Raw genomic sequence first — 19,167 nt, 5'->3', positions numbered from 1 at the left:
GCTACACGGACTTTGGTACGGTGATTTGCCCTCGGAGTAAACGGAGCCAAGCGCTTGGGTTAATGTAATTTTCCCTCGCTTCCCGTCGTATGTTTAAGAGCGCACTGCTGTGTTTAGATGGAGACAGGTGTGGACAATATTGGAGACACTTGTTCCCACACTAAAAGTATACAGCGAAGGAAAAAACTATTTGATGTTGCTTTTATTTTCTCAATACATTGTCCATCAGCTGCTGTGACTGAGAGTTAATGAGGTGAGGAAACATGCAGCAGGTGATGTGTCGTGAACGTTGTCACAACTTGTTTATAAAGTTTTTTTGTTTTTTTTTACTGGGATGTTCACTTCTCCTTTATTTAACTGCAAACTGTATCAGTGTTCAATTAACATCAATACTAGCTAAAATGTTTTGTCATCTCATTGAATTGAACGCCGGCTGTGAAGATTGTGTATTCGAAGTGAGAGGTGTCACTAGTCTTTATTTTTGTTGGCCAAACTGTTGCACTAAACTACAAGGAGGCGTTGTTGGAGAAGAACAAAGCTTGTTTATTAGACTTCATCTTCATTAGCCAAACTGCTTTGAGTTTTATATTAATATCAAAAAGTAAACGCCATGATTTAATTGTGTTTTTTTCATGTCATAAAGGTGTTATATGTTTGACATGACATATTTCTGCTCTAACTCTTAATGGATCTGTCCCGATACAGCATCCATATATATATATATATATATATATATATATATATATATATATATATATATATATATATATATATATACATATATGCATTGATGCTTTGGAGCCCCTGCCTCGAAAGAAAATAATGTTTGTTTATAATAATGTTTATTGTTTGTATATCCTGTAATCATGTTTATTGTGTGTATGTCCTACAATAATGTTTGTGTGTATGTCCTATAATAATGTTTGTGTGTATGTTGTTCTGCCCTCACTATATGTGTTGAGGTTGTACAGCTTGGCAGACAGCTAACAACCAATCCAGGACGTTCTAATAAAGTTCCAAAGCAGATGAATCCATTTAGGCTCTTTATTGTTGTTGATCTTGCTTTGTCTTGCACTGGACTTTTATTTTTTATTGTAAAAAGACTTATCTTTTCCAAGGCTTGTAAGAGCTAACACAACTTGTCTGACTCTCATTGTCTCATAAACTGGACTAACGTCGTAAACCGGAAGTGCCAAAACTAATGACGCGCAGCATTTCCCATCGACACAAGGTGTCAGTAATAGTCCTCAATCAAACGGGCACAACACTCCCCACCTGGTATAATGTTTTATACCACTATACAGTCTCTTTACGAAGGAGCAACACGACCTCTGATACAGGTCTAGTGTAGATTCTTGGAGTACCTTGTCGGATGATCTTGACGTCTACTTGAACCGGAACCGGAATACTTCCGGTTCCGGTTCACCATGCGTGACTGCTCGCCGTCTGTTCGCTGTTGCGAAAAAGCTAAGTATCGCTCTATCTGTGTGCTTTTAATTGTTCTACAGCTTTCTTTATCACTTCTCAAACATATTTAGTGGTACTATTTAACTTGCAAATCACCCGATCTCTGTCCCACCACCCTTTCCTCAGCTAGCTAGCTGCTAAGCTAGCGCGGAGAAAGGCAGCGCCGGTCAGTAGGAAGCTACTCCCGCAGACCGCGACCACTTCCCTGAGGACAGCAGGAACTTCACTCGGTGACAGAAAACACTGTGAGTAATGGCTTCCTGCGCGTCTTGCACCATACTCACGGAGAGGTTGGCTCTGCTAGAGGGCCGTGTCCGCCAGTTAGAGCAGAGTAATGTCGTAACTTTAGATGTTGCGGACACATCTGCTAGCGTTAGCTGTAGCGAGCTAACTAGCCCAGCTTGTAGCAGTCCTAAGCGGCCTACAAGCTACGGTGTACCGGTTGAGACGCATAATAGATTTAGCTCTTTAGCTAGTCCTACACCCCAGTCTACCGGGCACCACACCTTAGTCATAGGGGACTCCATCACCCGAAACATAAAGCTTAGCAAACCAGCCACAATAAAGTGTATCCCCGGGGCCAGAGCACCTGACATTGAAGCTAATCTTAGGGAGCTAACTCGCAACAGGCCTAGTAAACACGTACGACAGGCTAATCGCACCACTAATTATGCGAATATAGTTGTACACGTTGGCTCCAATGACACTAGAATGAGACAGTCAGAGATTACAAAGAGAAACATAGCCAGGACTTGTGATCTCGCCAGAAAGATGTCCAGGCATCGAGTAATTGTCTCTGGCCCCCTGCCTGCGAGAGGCAATGATGAGAGATATAGCAGATTAGTCTCTCTTAACAAGTGGCTGACTAGCTACTGTAGGCAACAGGGACTAACGTTTATTGATAACTGGCCCTCTTTCTGGGGCAAACCAGGCTTGCTGATGAGAGACGGCCTTCACCCTAACCAGGAAGGCGCCATCATCCTGTCTAGAAACATAGACTACTATTTAAGTCTCACTTGACTGACTACACTAGAGCAAGCCCGGTCACAGGCAATTACAATGTCTGTTAGTCCGGGTGAGGAGTCAGTTAAGCTAGAACTAGCCAACGCCAGGCTGGATAATCCATGTACGCATAGCAATTCTCTTAGAATAATACACAATTCACATAATGTTTTTTCTGTTGTGTTTGTGTCAGAGGTGGACATGCATTCTACTGAGGTGGCAAATTATGATATGTCCAGTCTATTGCAGCACCAAGCAAACAATCGGAAAATTCCCGTCATATCAATTCCTAGATATGGTCGAAACTATTTAAAGTGCACTACGCATAATAAACGCAACATTGTTAATATTGCCACTACGGATAATCTTAACAAAAACCCGTCAAAACAGCCCAATACCTATAATATGGGCTTTTTAAACATAAGATCATTGTCTCCCAAGGCGTTATTGGTTAATGAGGTCATTAGAGACAACAATCTTAACGTCATTGGTCTTAGCGAAACCTGGCTCAAACCAGACAAATTTTTTGCGCTCAATGAGGCATCTCCTCCTAACTATACGAATGCGCATGTTGCCCGTCCTCTTAAAAGGGGAGGGGGTGTCGCACTAATATACAATGAAAATTTCAACCTTACCCCTAACCTAAATAATAAATATAAATCGTTTGAGGTGCTTACTATGAGGTCTGTCACACCGCTACCTCTCGACCTGGCTGTTATCTACCGCCCCCCTGGGCCCTATTCGGACTTTATCAGTGAATTCTCAGAGTTTGTTGCCGATCTAGTGACGCACGCCGACAATATAATCATAATGGGGGACTTTAATATCCATATGAATACCCCATCGGACCCTCAGTGCGTGGCGCTCCAAACCATAATTGATAGCTGTGGACTTACACAAATAATACATGAACCCACGCATCGCAACGGTAATACAAAAGATCTAGTGCTTGTCAGGGGTGTCACCACCTCCAAAGTTATGATACTTCCATATACTAAAGTAATGTCCGATCATTACCTTATAAAATTTGAAGTTTTGACTCATTGTCAACAAGCTAATAATAATAATAACTGCTATAGCGGCCGCAACATTAATGCTGCCACAACGATGACTCTTGCTGACCTACTGCCTTCGGTAATGGCACCATTCCCAAATTATGTCGGCTCTATTGATAACCTCACTAACAACTTTGACGATGCCTTGCGCGAAATTATTGATAGTATAGCACCGCTAAAGCAAAAAAGGGCCCCTAAAAGGCGCACCCCATGGTTTACAGAAGAAATTAGAGCTCATAAATTATCATGTAGAAAACTGGAACGCAAATGGCGCGCGACTAAACTTGAGGTTTTCCATCAAGCATGGAGTGATAGTTTAATAACTTATAAACGCATGCTTACCTTAGCTAAAGCTAAATACTACTCAAATCACATCCGCCTCAACAAAAACGATCCTAAATTTCTGTTTAGTACAGTAGCATCGCTAACCCAACAAGGGACTCCTCCCAGTAGCTCCACCCACTCGGCAGATGATTTTATGAATTTCTTTAATAAGAAAATTGAACTCATTAGAAAGGAGATTAAAGACAACGCATCCCAGCTACAACTGGGTTCTATTAACACAAATACGACTGTATATACGACGGACACTGCCCTCCAAAATAGTCTCTCTATTTTTGATGAAATAACATTAGAGGAATTATTACAGCGTGTAAGTGGGATAAAACAAACAACATGTTTACTTGACCCACTTCCTGGGAAACTTATCAAGGAACTGTTTGTATTATTAGGTCCATCAGTGTTAAATATTATAAACGTATCACTTTCCTCCGGCACTGTTCCCCTAGCATTCAAAAAAGCGGTTATTCATCCTCTGCTCAAAAGACCTAACCTCGATCCTGACCTCATGGTAAACTACCGACCGGTCTCCCACCTTCCGTTTATTTCCAAAATTCTCGAAAAAATTGTTGCACAGCAGCTAAATGAACACTTAGTGACTAACAATCTCTGTGAACATTTTCAATCCGGTTTCAGGGCAAATCACTCTACGGAGACAGCCCTCGCAAAAATGACTAATGATCTATTGCTAACGATGGATTCTGATGCGTCATCTATGTTGCTGCTTCTTGATCTTAGCGCCGCTTTCGATACCGTCGATCATAATATTTTATTAGAGCGTATCAAAACACGTATTGGTATGTCAGACTTAGCCTTGTCTTGGTTTAACTCTTATCTTACTGACAGGATGCAGTGCGTCTCCCATAACAATGTGACCTCGGACTATGTCAAGGTAACGTGCGGAGTTCCCCAGGGTTCGGTTCTTGGCCCTGCACTCTTTAGTATTTACATGCTGCCGCTGGGTGACAGCATACGCAAGTACGGTGTTAGCTTTCACTGTTATGCTGATGACACTCAACTCTACATGCCCCTAAAGCTGACCAACACGCCGGACTGTAGTCAGCTGGAGGCGTGTCTTAATGAAATTAAACAATCGATGTCCGCTAACTTTTTGCAACTCAACGCTAAGAAAACGGAAATGCTGATTATCGGTCCTGCTAGACACCAACATCTATTTAATAATACCACCTTAAAGGCCTACTGAAACCCACTACTACCGACCACGCAGTCTGATAGTTTATATATCAATGATGAAATCTTAACATTATAACACATGCCAATACGGCCGGGTTAACTTATAAAGTGACATTTTAAATTTGCCGCTAAACTTCCGGTTCGAAACGCCTCTGAGGATGCCGTATGCGCGTGACGTAACCCGGGGAACACGGATATGCCTTCCACATTGAAGCCAATACGAAAAAGCTCTGTTTTCATTTCATAATTCCACAGTATTCTGGACATCTGTGTTCGTGAATCTGTTGCAATCATGTTCATTGCATTATGGAGAAGGAAGCTGAGCAAGCAAAGAAGAAAGTTGTCGGTGCGAAATGGACGTATTTTTCGAACGTAGTCAGCAACAACAGTACACAGCCGGCGCTTCTTTGTTTACATTCCCGGAAGATGCAGTCAAGATGGAAGAACTCGGATAACAGAGACTCTAACCAGGAGGACTTTTGACTTCGATACACAGACGCCTGTAGAGAACTGGGACAACACAGACTCTTACCAGGATTACTTTGATTTGGATGACAAAGACGCAGACGTGCTACTGTGAGTATGCAGCTTTGGCTTCTAAACATTTGATCGCTTGACCGTATGTGCGCAACTTTTTTTTGCGTATGTACGTAACTTTTTTAAAATATATAAGCTTTATGAACCTTGGGTTAGGTGAACGGTCTTTTGGGCTGAGTGATTGTGTGTGTTGATCAGGTGTTTGAATTGTATTGGCGTGTTCTATGGAGCTAGGAGCTAGCATAGGAGCTAGGAGCTAGCATAACAAACACGCAGGTGTTATTATGCAGGATTAATTTGTGGCATATTAAATATAAGCCTGGTTGTGTTGTGGCTAATAGAGTATATATATGTCTTGTGTTTATTTACTGTTGTAGTCATTCCCAGCTGAATATCAGGTACCGTGAGTATGCAGCCTTGGCTGCTAAACATTTGATAGCTTGACCGTATGTGCGCGTCACGTACGTAACTTTTTAAAAATATATAAGCTTTATGAACCTTGGGTTAGGTGAACGGTCTTTTGGGCTGAGTGATTGTGTGTGTTGATCAGGTGTTTGAATTGTATTGGCGTGTTCTATGGAGCTAGGAGCTAGCAGAGGAGCTAGGAGCTAGCGTAACAAACACGCAGGTGTTTTTATGCAGGATTAATTTGTGGCATATTAAATATAAGCCTGGTTGTGTTGTGGCTAATAGAGTATATATATGTCTTGTGTTTATTTACTGTTGTAGTCATTCCCAGCTGAATATCAGGTCACCCCCGGCTCTCACAGCATCTTCCCTATCTGAATAGCTTCAACTCCCCACTAGTCCTTCACTTGCACTTTACTCATCCACAAATCTTTCATCCTCGCTCAAATTAATGGGGAAATTGTCGCTTTCTCGGTCCGAATCTCTCTCACTTCATGCGGCCATCATTGTAAACAATAGGGAACTTTGCGTATATGTTCAACTGACTACGTCACGCTACTTCCGGTAGGGGCAAGCCTTTTTTTATCAGATACCAAATGTTGCAATCTTTATCGTCGTTGTTCTATACTAAATCCTTTCAGCAAAAATATGGCAATATCGCGAAATGATCAAGTATGACACATAGAATAGATCTGCTATCCCCGTTTGAATAAAAAAAATTCATTTCAGTAGGCCTTTAACATTTGACAACCAAACAATTAAACAAGGCGACTCGGTAAAGAATCTGGGTATTATCTTCGACCCAACACTCTCGTTTGAGTCACACATTAAGAGTGTTACTAAAACGGCCTTCTTTCATCTCCGTAATATCGCTAAAATTCGTTCCATCTTGTCCACTAGCGACGCTGAGATCATTATTCATGCGTTCGTTACGTCTCGTCTCGATTACTGTAACGTATTATTTTCGGGTCTCCCTATGTCTAGCATTAAAAGATTACAGTTGGTACAAAATGCGGCTGCAAGGCTTTTGACAAAAACAAGAAAGTTTGATCATATTACGCCTATACTGGCTCACTTGCACTGGCTTCCTGTGCACTTAAGATGTGACTTTAAGGTTTTACTACTTACGTATAAAATACTACACGGTTTAGCTCCAGCCTATCTCGCCGATTGTATTGTACCATATGTCCCGACAAGAAATCTGCGTTCAAAGAACTCCGGCTTATTAGTGATTCCCAGAGCCAAAAAAAAGTCTGCGGGCTATAGAGCGTTTTCTATACAACCGGCTCCAGTACTCTGGAATGCCCTCCCGGTAACAGTTAGAGATGCTACCTCAGTAGAAGCATTTAAGTCCCATCTTAAAACTCATTTGTATAATCTAGCCTTTAAATAGACCCCCCTTTTTTAGACCAGTTGATCTGCCGTTTCTTTTCTTCTCTCCTCTTCTCCCCTGTCCCTTGCGAGGGGGAGTTGCATAGGTCCGGTGGCCATGGATGAAGTGCTGGCTGTCCAGAGTCGGGACCCCGGGTGGACCACTAGCCTGTGCATCGGTTGGGGACATCTCTGCGCTGCTGACCCGTCTCCGCTCGGGATGGTTTCCTGTTGGCCCCGCTGTGGACTGGACTCCCGCTGATGTGTTGGATCCACTGTGGACTGGACTTTCACAATGTTATGTCAGACCCACTCGACATCCGTTGCTTTCGGTCTCCCCTAGAGGGGGGGGGGGGGGGGGGGGGGGGGGGGGGTTACCCACATATGCGGTCCTCTCCAAGGTTTCTCATAGTCATTCACCGACGTCCCACTGGGGTGAGTTTTTCCTTGCCCGTATGTGGGCTCTGTACCGAGGATGTCGTTGTGGCTTGTACAGCCCTTTGAGACACTTGTGATTTAGGGTTATATAAATAAAAATTGATTGATTGATTGATACTTTTCTTTATTTGTTGTCATGGCTGTTGATAGACTTGACGATGAGTCCAGTGGGCCATTCATTTCTTCTCACCTGGCCGTCTTTCAGTAGTACTAGGTCTCCAACTTGCAGGTTAGGCCTTTCTGCATACCATTTTTTCCTAGGTTGTATGGTTGACAGGTATTCTTGTTTCCATCGCTTCCAGAATCTATCAGAGAGAAGTTGGACTTTCCGCCATTGTCTTGAGTGGATGTCTTTCACATTGAAGTCTCCTGGCGGTGCAGATATGACGCCTCTCTTCTGCGTATGATAAAGGGATGAACGACGCTTTGATGCTTGCTCCCGATTGTTTGAGAGGTGGCGACGGGGTGATCGAAAGGGTAACGGGGCAACCCAAGTCTTTGACTCATCTTTGTATACTTCTCTGTTCATAATGTCAAGGAATGCTTGACCATCAGGAGACAAACCTGGTTTATTATCATTCTTAGCTTTTTCAAAAACTTGGCTGCCGAGGTTGTCCATCTCCCCCAGATGTTTGGGGGGTTGCAGACCATGGCACGGATTAGGGCTGCTGAACTTTTCACCGACAGAGAACATGGACTTAGAAATGTTTCTATTCGTCCTGAAGACGTTGATGTTTGCTGGCTTATGAGCTCCTCTAAGACATACTTCCCCGACTATGACCCACCCTAGGTCAAGACGTTGTGGATAAGGTGCCTCGTCAGGTCCATTGTACTGCTCCCTTACTTTATGCACTTGGATGATATCTCTTCCGAGTAAAAGCAAAATTGCTGCATTGGGGTCAACTGTTGATATCTTTCCTGCCAGTGGAGCTAGATGAGGATGATGCTGAATAATCTCTGGTGATGGGATCGCCGATCTGTCATCGGGCATCATGTCGCATTCTATAAGTGTGGGGAGAGGTACTGTGGTTTGCATGTCCAATGACTCTATAATGAAGTTGCATGCACGTCTTCCTGCTGTCTCCATTACTCCAGAACATGTCCTCAGTGTGCATGGTGCTGAATCTGATTTGATGCCGAAGAGATTGAAGAAATCTGTTTTAGCTAGGGATCGGTTACTTTGCTCATCCAGGACTGCAAACATTTTGACAGCCTTCTCTCTTTGGCCAGCAGGGTATGCTCTGACTAAACACATTTTGGAACAGGATTTTGGAGTCACTGAATTGCCATAGATCTCAGTACACTTTGATGTCACTGATGGGATGAGATTATTCTATTACTATTATTTTATTAATATTACATTATTCTCCCCGCCTTGATCTTCCTTCACTGGGGAGTTCTCTGTTGTTGGTGGTGGACCAGGGTGAAGCGCTGTTATGTGCCTAGTGCTGTCACACTCTTTACATTGCAAGGCTTTTTCACAATCCTTCGCCATGTGTCTCGTAGCTGTGCAACATCGATAACAGTTGTGTTGCGGTACAGCTTGATTGGTAGAGCGGCTGTGCCAGCAACTTGAGGGTTGCAGGTTCGATCCCGGCTTCCGCCATCCTAGTCACTGCCGTTGTGTCCTTGGGCAAGACACTTTACCCACCTGCTCCCAGTGCCACCCACACTGATTTAAATGTAACTTAGATATTGGGTTTCACTATGTAAAGCGCTTTGAGTCACTTGAGAAAAAGCGCTATATGAATGTAATTCACTTCACTTCACTCTTTCAGATAAGCCTTTCTTTCTTCGAGTGGTTTGTTTCGGAAGCCACGGCATTTACGTAGAGGGTGAGGCTTATTGTGGATAGGACATATTTTATCTGGGTCTTCAGATTTATTTTCTTGGAAGTTGTACTTAGCTTCAAGTACTGTCGCCACTTCAGTTTTCTTTACGGACACTGGTGTCCTGTAATTCGGTTGAAGTCGTTCTTGTCTAGCATTAGTTACGCTACCACTGGTGACACATGCAAAGCTGGGATCATTGCGGATCCTAGCTTCTTCCATAATGAAGTTCACAAAGAAGTGAAATGGTGGATAAGCCACCTTTTTGTCCCTTTTGTATGCTGAGCCTGCACTAACCCATTTTTCTTGGAGACGATATGGTAGCTTGATCAGGATGGGACTAATGCCATGAGCTGTGTCAAGATGAAGAAGACCGGGTAAGAGTTCATTTGACTTTGCTGCGTCCAACTCAAGAAGAAGGTCCCCGAACTCTCTCAGTCTTTGGTTGTCTGTGTTTGAGATATTTGGGAAGTTCTCAAGTTTTTTAAGTAAAGCATGCTCAATTATTTCAGGTGCACCGTATGACTCCTCTAGCCTCTGCCACACTATTTCGACCCCAGCTTCTGCATTATGTATGTACACAACTCTTAATCTCTTAGCTTGTTCTGCTGATTGAGGTCCAAGCCATTTAGCCAGCATATCCAATTCCTCGCGTGCAGGTCCCTTGTGGAGCCGATGAATGATGCCTTCCAGGCACAGTCATTTTGTGGTTGGTCATCAAACTTGAGAAGACCAGAGCTAACCATCTCTTTATGCAGTAGATATTTAGCCAGGTCTGATGCACAACGATTGTCGAAGGAAGTTGCTCCTTGTGCGGAAAAGTGATGAGGCTGGGTATGGTGGAATGATTTTGGATATGAAGAATCTATCCTTTGAGTTGCATCATTCCTTGTGAAGGTACTTTACATTATCCATCTCTTGTTTATTAGCCGTTGTGTTGACCTTAACATCTTCATCGTTGTCCATTGTCTGCTGGCGCGCTGAGGAAGAGGTCAGTCAGTATTGGCTGATTTCAAGAATGGAGTGAGTGTTGGCCATGAGATGCCTCTGACAGTTGCTCCACAAACTCTTTAGTGCGTTCTACTGGGCTTAGTACTGGCATATTAAATTCAAATTGGCTTCTTTGGATATCACTTTCTTCTTGAGCTGATATGTCTAAAACATGTGCTTCAGCTGCTGCTGCTTCAGCGGCTTTTGCTGATTTTAACAGGAGCAGATTAGCTTGTATTTCCGCTTGCTGTTTTAGCATTTCTGCTTCTTTTTGTGCAAAGGAAAGTTTAAAGGCCTACTGAAATGAATGTTTTTTATTTAAACGGGGATAGCAGATTCATTCTATGTGTCATACTTGATCATTTCGCGATATTGCCATATTTTTGCTGAAAGGATTTAGTAGAGAACATAGACGATAAAGTTCGCAACTTTTGCTCGCTGATAAAAAAAGCCTTGCCTGTACCGGAAGTAGCGTGACGTCACCAGAGGAAGGACTCCTCACAATTCCCCATTGTTTACAATGCAGCGAGAGAGATTCGGACCGAGAAAGCGACGATTACCCCATTAATTTGAGCGAGGATGAAAGATTTGTGGATGAGGAAATTGAGAGTGAAGGACTACAGTGCAGTGCAGGGTGTATCTTGTTTTGCTCTGACCGTAACTTAGGTACAAGGGTTCATTGGATTCCACACTTTCTCCTTTTTCTATTGTGGATCAAGGATTTGTATTTTAAACCACCTCGGATACTATATCCTCTTGAAAATGAGAGTCGAGAACGCGAAATGGACATTCACAGTGACTTTTATCTCCACGACAATACATCGGTGAAACACTTTAGCTACGGAGCTAACGTGATAGCATCGGGCTTAACTGCAGATAGAAACAAAATAAATAAACCACTGTCTGGAAGGATAGACATAAAATCAACAATACTATTAAACCATGGACATGTAAATACACATAATCTTATTGCAATCTTTACTTGAATAAAAAAGTTTGACAACTACTGACGTAGTGACATTGTAAACTACATTGGCAGACACCATTTTGTTATACCCAAACGGCGTCTGCTCATACATCGCGCTTCCAACAAGATCACGTTTTTTCCCCCCCGAGTTAGAAAGTTCCAGAACTGTTCACGTTATACCATCTCATCTCATTGTGGATCATGTGAATGTTTGAAGTGGAACTAAATGTGATCTCTGAAAGGGGTACACATTATTTCCAAAGCAGGGCCCCCATCCACATATATAATACTGGCATATATCTGATGAAAAACAACATTATTTTTGTTATTTTAATTATAAGTGTGCCAAATCACCTATATTTGAACAGTATCTAATGGAAAGGACTGCTGTCTGATAATCACATTAATAACACAATAACAATCATGTGTCTGAGTACACCTATTAATCAAAATTAGTCTAACACGTCATGTTCATGTTAATGATGGAATATAAATTTAGTAAACATGTGAGAGTAAGAAGTAAACAAACCTGTTCTGTGTAACACAACTTGATGTTTCTTGAAAACAGCCTCCAGTAGTTGACGTAGTCTTTTGTTCTCTTCTTTTGTTCGAGAAAGTTCCTCTTTGTACTCTGCTATCGTTCTTTCGCACATTTTCACACAATCACAACACTTTACACTCACACTTGATCTTAACTAAGCGATGTGTTGATCAAATCCGCGTCTCTTTGTTAGCAGCTAACAAGCTAAGCTAACTAGCACGCTAAGCTAACTAGCGCGCTTAGCTAACTAGCGCGCTAAAACAACTAGCAAGCTAAGCGGGCCTAATAATCTCCAAAGTTGACTGAGACGAGTGGAGTTTATCCTGACACGGAGGATGAATAAAGTGTAGTTAGTAGCGATGTGAGGAGATGTGCCGAGGCTTAGAAGCGTTTTGGAGTAAAGGAGGACTTTGCTGTAGTGTTGTGTCGTTCGCGAACGATTCGTTCGAAAGAACGAATCTTTTGAGTGAACGTACTGAACCGAATCACTTCATGAACTGATTCGTTCCTTTCTCAGTTCAGTTGAGCTCCGCCGCGACCATGCCGGTATGAGTGGAACTGGCGCATTCTGTGACTCACTGAACCCTCGACGTCGGCGAACGACGCAGCCAAGGGCGGGGGGAGGGACTGAGCGAACGATTCGTTCACCGCGGATTAACGACATGAATCACTCAGTGATTCATTTCGTTAAACTCAGCTTGCCCCAATGCCGCGAGTGATTCTCCCCCCGTCGCGGGAATATGTTTCATGCCATTGGCATCCGTTCTCCATTCATTCTCCAAGCTAACGGCTAATGTTGACTCAAGCCACATGAAAACAAACACACGTCCCCATTATCTCAACACATAAATAAATAAATGATAAATGGGTTATACTTGTATAGCGCTTTTCTACCTTCAAGGTACTCAAAGCGCTTTGACAGTATTTCCACATTCACCCATTCACACACACATTCCCACACTGATGGCGGGAGCTGCCATGCAAGGCGCTAACCAGCAGCCATCAGGAGCAAGGGTGAAGTGTCTTGCTCAAGGACACAACGGATGTGACTAGGCCACATAAAGTTAAAGAAAATCCGTGCAGGCTGAGCAGCAGCGACGCGAGGGGGGGGGGGGGGGGGGCGGCGGAGGGGGGGAGGGTAACGTGTAGGGGGGGGGGGGGCGGAGGGTCACGTGTAGGGCAGGCTGTTTTGACAAAATTTAAAATAAAAATAATAACTAATGTATGTACACATACATAGGCTATTATTTACACAGTTATTGTAACAAAAATAAATTTCTCCTTGGGGATTCTGATTCATATTATTATTATTATTATTATTATCCATTCTACTGCAACTGTTGTTGTTGTTGTTTAGTAGCTATCATCATCATTATAATAATGCTGATTTGCAATTAAACTGTACTGCTGCTGCAGAAGTGATTCGGTACACGTACTGAACTGGCCACCGTGTGGCGCTGTCCGTCACTGATTCTAGTGATCCGTACCGTCAAAAGAACTGCAGAAGAGATTCGGTACACGTACTGAACTGCGGCCACAGTGTGGCGCTGTCAGTCACTGATTCTAGTGATCCGTACCGTCAAAAGAACTGCCGATCCCATGAAAACAAGCCACATGAAAACAAAATGAGAGTAGACTAGTAGAGGAGACAGAAAGAAAGGGCAGGGGGTAAAGTGTAAGCAGGCTGTTTTGAGAAGATTTAAAATAAAAATAATAACTAATGTATGTACACACACATAGGCTATTATTTACACAGTTATTGTAACAAAAATAAATTTCTCCTTGGGGATCAATTCTGATTCATATTATTATTATTATTATTATAACTTCTACTGCAACTGTTGTTGTTGTTAGATTAACGCGAGTCCCTACGCAGTGCGCGAATGTCTGCACTGTACTGTCTGTACTACGCACGCCCCCCCCCCCAATTTTTTTTTTTGGGGGGGGGGGGGGGGGTGATTCGGTGAACGAATTTTTTGAACGAATTTAAGGAACTGATTCTAGTGATTCAGTACAGTCAAAAGAACTGCCGATCCCATCACTACTTTGCTGCAAAGCGCATATCCCCCACGCATGCGTCACTTAGGGGCGGGGCCAAAGAGTCATAGTGATGGGCAAGTCATGAACGAGCCGTTCAAAATTTATATTTTCATGGTGCCCACACAAAAAACATGGCAACTAATGAATGATATTTCAAATATATCAACCGTATTTGACTTTCAATCAGATAAATATGAAAATAATTAACGAGTACTGTTTTTAATGCACTTACCGAATTTACTGCATAAGCTGTTCAAGCTAATAGCATTGTTCTTTACTTAAAAAACAACAACTTGACAATAGTTATTGTTTGCACTTTGGCGTAAAATGCACTGAGTGTATTTTTCTGTGAGTGTTTGGAGTTATTACAGGGAACTCAGCTACCATTACACTTTAAAATGCTAATTGGTTCTCCTCATAAATTGTAGCCTGAGTGTTGGATATTGTAATATTTTTGAGGGCTGTTTGGCTCGACTGTAATGTGTGCACTAAACACATGGACTGATACATTCTTGCATTTGCCCTTGTTGCGTTGACCAGCATTCCTCCAATGGGGACTTCAAATTGGTAGTCTCTCCCAGATTCTTTTTATGGCAATACGCTGATGTTTATATTCAATCAACAGGCAGTAATTGGTATTTTGTGGTTTATTCTCCAAGCTTAGAGGACAAACTGAGACCAATCCAGCATACCAGCGTTCCCCAGCCCGGTCCAGATCGGTCTAGCTCTGTCCCCCCCTGTCCCTCCAAGCTCAGCACTGCCCTGTGCTCGTTATCTTAGGAATGTTATGGCAGTCTCAACAGCGCTCTGCCTGTCTACTCAAGGACACTCGAATCCAAGCACTTTGTACCACACGAGACATTAGCTGATGTAAATATGACTATAGGAGTTTTAGAAAGAAGTAACACTTAAATATGGATATGATTCTGATCTGCTTCCATCACACTACAAGCTACATTATTGCATTCCCCTTATATTGACTCCTACTAGTCATGCTGCATCCTTTCAGTTATATTGAATGTATATGGAACTGTATGTCTGTATGGAAATGTTAATGTTTATTACTATGCTGGAGTGTAATTGTGTTTTATTTGTCATCCAGAGTGTGTGTGCTCCTTTAAGAATGGCAGTATGTGAGGTGAGTGACTGAGTAAGTGAGTGGGCAAGTGAGGTGAGGGAGTGGAAGCAGTTAATGTGCAGGAGCGTTAGTAGCTTAGTGGATGTCCGGTTGGCTTCGTGGAAAACATAAATAAAGTGACAGAGTTGCAACGAATCGACAACTGTTGGGTCATCATTCCAATCCAACAACGGAACTGTAGGACCCACTGCCGGGTAAAGTGGAGGGTGTTACCCCCGACGATACATTGGCCCTGGAGGGAATGTCTCCCCTGCGCTCCTCGACCACTGTCTGGGAGCTGACAATCAGGAAAGGTGTACAATTCTGCATCCGAGAGAACACAACCATTGCAGCCCAACCATCCATTCATCCATTTTCTTCTGCTTATCAGAGGCCGGGTCGCGGGGGCAGCAGCCTAAGCAGAGAAGCCCAGACTTCCCTCTCCCAGCCACCTCATCCAGCTCCTCCCGGGGGATCCTGAGGCGTTCCCAGGCCAGCCGGGAGACATAGTCTTCCCAAAGTGTCCTGGGTCTTCCCCGTGGCCTCCTGCCGGTCGGACGTGCCTGGGTGGCATCCTGACCAGATGCCCAAACCACTTCATCTGTCTCCTCGATGTGGAAGAGCAGCGGCTTTACTTTGAGCTCCTCTCGGATGACAGAGCTTCTCACCCTATCTCTAAGGGAGAGCCCCACTCATTTTGGCCGCTTGTACCCGTGATTTTGTCCTTTCGGTCATAACCCAAAGCTCATGACCATAGATGAGGACGGAAACGAAGATCGACCGGTAAATTGAGAGCTTTGCCTTCCGGCTCAGCTCTTTCTTAACCACAACGGATCGATACAGCGTCCGCATTACTGAAGATGCCGCACCGATCCACCTGTTGATCTCACGATCCACTCTTCCCTCACTCGTGAACAGGACTCCGAGATACTTAAACTCCTCCAAATGGGGCAAGATCTCCTCCCCAAATTGGAGATGGCACTCCACCCTTTCCCGGGCGAGAACCATAGACTCGAACTTGGAGGTGCTTATTCTCATCCCAGTCGCTTCACACTTGGCTGCGAACCGATCCAGTGAGAGCTGAAGATCCTGGCCAGATGAAGCCATTAGGACCACATCCTCTGCAGAAAGCAGAGACCTAATCCTGCAGCCACCAAACCGGATCCCCTCAACGCCTTGACTGCGCCTAGAAATTCTGTCCATAAAAGTTATGAACAGAATCGGTGACAAAAGGCAGCCTTGGCAGAGTCCAACCCTCACTAGATACAGGTCCAACTTACTGCCGGCAATGCGGACCAAGCTCTGACACTGATCATACAGGGAGCGGAGCCCCAAAATCAGACAGTCCGATACCCCATACTCTCTGAGCACTCCCCACAGGACTTCCACGGTCGGCCATGCATCCAAAATGTAACATCATCTTGAGGACAAGCAAAATGTCTGTTGTTTTATAATTTAATAATCTATTTAATAAGAAATGTTCAGAGAATACTTTTTTTTTTTTGAGTATTTATTTGAGGCTTCAAAAGACAAAAGTTGTCTGTTTACAGGAGAGTGTCGGTGAGGCACACACATTTTATCTTAGCTCAGGAATGCATGGGGGAAGGGTTGGAGATAAGCAGGAAACTCTTAGTTAGGAAAAGTAAACACACTCTATGTAAGGCGAGACATTAGTCTGAATATGATGCATCTAGCAAAGTGAGACAGGCAGAAGAAACAAAGCAATACAGCATAAACACGTCAGAAAAAATACTTGAAGATGAATCTTTAGCCAAAACAAGTACCACGAAAATGTTGAATTTTGCTATTACATCATCAGTAAGCCAACGTTTGGCCCAGGAATCACAGGATATAGATTCACAATACAAGCACCATGATTGCACCAAAACACACACACACACACGCACGCACGCACGCACGCACGCACGCACGCACGCACGCACGCACACACACACACACACACACACACACACACACACGTGGCACAATAATACATAGTACCATAAATCAAAGCTAGAACCAAATAACTGTCATGACCTGTCATAGTAGGTCAGACCTTGTTCTGGTTTGTGTTGTAATGTTCATGATTGCTGCTCACATGCTTAGTATGTATTACACGTGACACATCCTCGTGCTGCAACGTGACATTCATGCATGACATCACTCCCGGAGAGGCAGGAATAAAGTAAATGTTGCATGTTTTCATTTAGGACAAACACAAAGATTTTAACTTGGATTAGTGGTTTGAAAATAGTAACGCTTTACTTGTTACTGAAAAAGGTGGTCATATCAGAGCATTGCGTTACTAAGTAACACGTTACCAGCATCACTGGAAGTGCTCCAGTATAAGGGGCGGACTAATCGACAGTCCTAGGAGAACTTTATTCAAAGTATCAGAACAAGACTGCAGTTCCTGTGAGGAGCCAGGTCAGATGTATACTTCCATTTGATGTCATCGACCCTTGTCTGAAAGTTGGACCTTGAAAATTGCTGTATGTCATCGTATCAAATAGGACACAGATGGTGCCATGTCTCTCTTACACAGTGTCAGTCAGTTTACAATTTTGGGGCCCTGTTGCTGACCCCCCCCCCCCCCCACTTGGCCGTCAGTGGCCTGTCCGTTACAACTTCTTCACAACTCCCCAAGATAGGAGACACTCAGCATCCTTGGGAAGTCGACCCCAGGGGCTGACCTATGTATGTTTATGTGGTGTTTTATGAGCCCTCACATTCAGTGGATGTCAGCATGATGGGACATTGTTTACCAGAGACTGGCTGGGTGAGGACACACAAGGCCCACGCAAAAGAGGAACAACATTCTTTCTACAAAACACCAATCCTGATGCACCATTAGATACTGAAGTGAACTAATTAACTCATTTTATGTTTTGCTTATGGTGAAGGTTTATATTCACCTTGGAGAAAGCGAAGAACTGAGTTTAAGTAAATAGCAGTATTTCAGTTTGAGCACATAATAAGATAAGGCCCTTTAGTTTGACATTCACAGGTGGGCTGGATCACTCCTCATTGGGAAGAGGCCCTAATTTGGACTTCAGAATGCAGAAGTGATAGCCCTATCCTTGAAGCCCTAACCTTGAGAAGAGACTACATCTCAATATTATTTCCCTTGAAGCAGAGACAAATGTGTGTGTGTGTGTGTGTGTGTGTGTCTGTGTGTGTGTGTGTGTGTGTGTGTGTGTGTGTGTGTGTGTGTGTGTGTGTGTGTGTGTGTGTGTGTGTGTGTGTGTGTGTGTGTGTGTGTGTGTGTTTTGGAGGGGTCCAAAGTAGTCATAGTGGGGGCTGTGTCCTAGTCGAGCTTTATGCTTAGCAACACCCCTAGTGGGAGGTTCCAGTTTCTGGATCATCTGAGAGGTCACAGACATGTTCTCTTCTGGAGGAAGATGTAGGCTATTCCTGCCCTTTTCCAGATAAAACGAAGAGGCATAGTACCTAAAAATAATAATAAAAACCTTCCCTGTGATTGATAATATCTACATGCATCATTGCTGAAGGACTTGTGATGACACATCTAGTCCTTGGAGGTGAACTGGTAACGTCAACATGAAGGACTGAAATCATTTCTGAGTCAAACAATATTTTCTGTCTTATCAAAACCACCACACTGAGAAATTACTTGCAAATAATTATTCCTTCTTCAAAAGCACGTCCCACTTTTTACTTTCATCCTCATCTTTGTGTAAACTTCAAAATGAAAACAGGAGATTTGAGAGATTATACACAAAATCATTTTACAGAGGAGATCAAGCTTATTTTCTTCCTTCATATTACTTACATTTCTTCCACAAAACTCACATTTGTATGTACATCTGTATGATGGATGATAATGAACTAAAGATGCTACAATTGTTGAT

General features: G+C 43.3%; 1 protein-coding gene across 2 annotated transcripts in view; it reads right to left on the bottom strand.

Moving 5' to 3' along the window:
* Positions 1-19,167, bottom strand: part of LOC133640636 (gastrula zinc finger protein XlCGF57.1-like) — a 64,491-nt gene that overhangs the window by 3,366 nt on the left and 41,958 nt on the right. Inside the window, exon 1 of one of the 2 annotated variants that reach the window (XM_062034165.1) lies at positions 12,127-12,570. The exons of the other annotated variant lie outside the window; for it this stretch is intronic. Within the exon in view, the coding sequence (XP_061890149.1) occupies positions 12,127-12,250 (124 nt within the window). The 5' untranslated portion in view covers positions 12,251-12,570. Of the gene's footprint in view, positions 1-12,126; positions 12,571-19,167 lie in introns of those variants that run through there. 2 annotated transcript variants of the gene reach the window in all.

This window comes from Entelurus aequoreus, linkage group LG23 (assembly GCF_033978785.1).
Source record: "Entelurus aequoreus isolate RoL-2023_Sb linkage group LG23, RoL_Eaeq_v1.1, whole genome shotgun sequence".
Classification (NCBI taxonomy): Eukaryota; Metazoa; Chordata; class Actinopteri; order Syngnathiformes; family Syngnathidae; genus Entelurus; species Entelurus aequoreus.
This window is presented reverse-complemented; position numbering and strand designations above follow the sequence as displayed.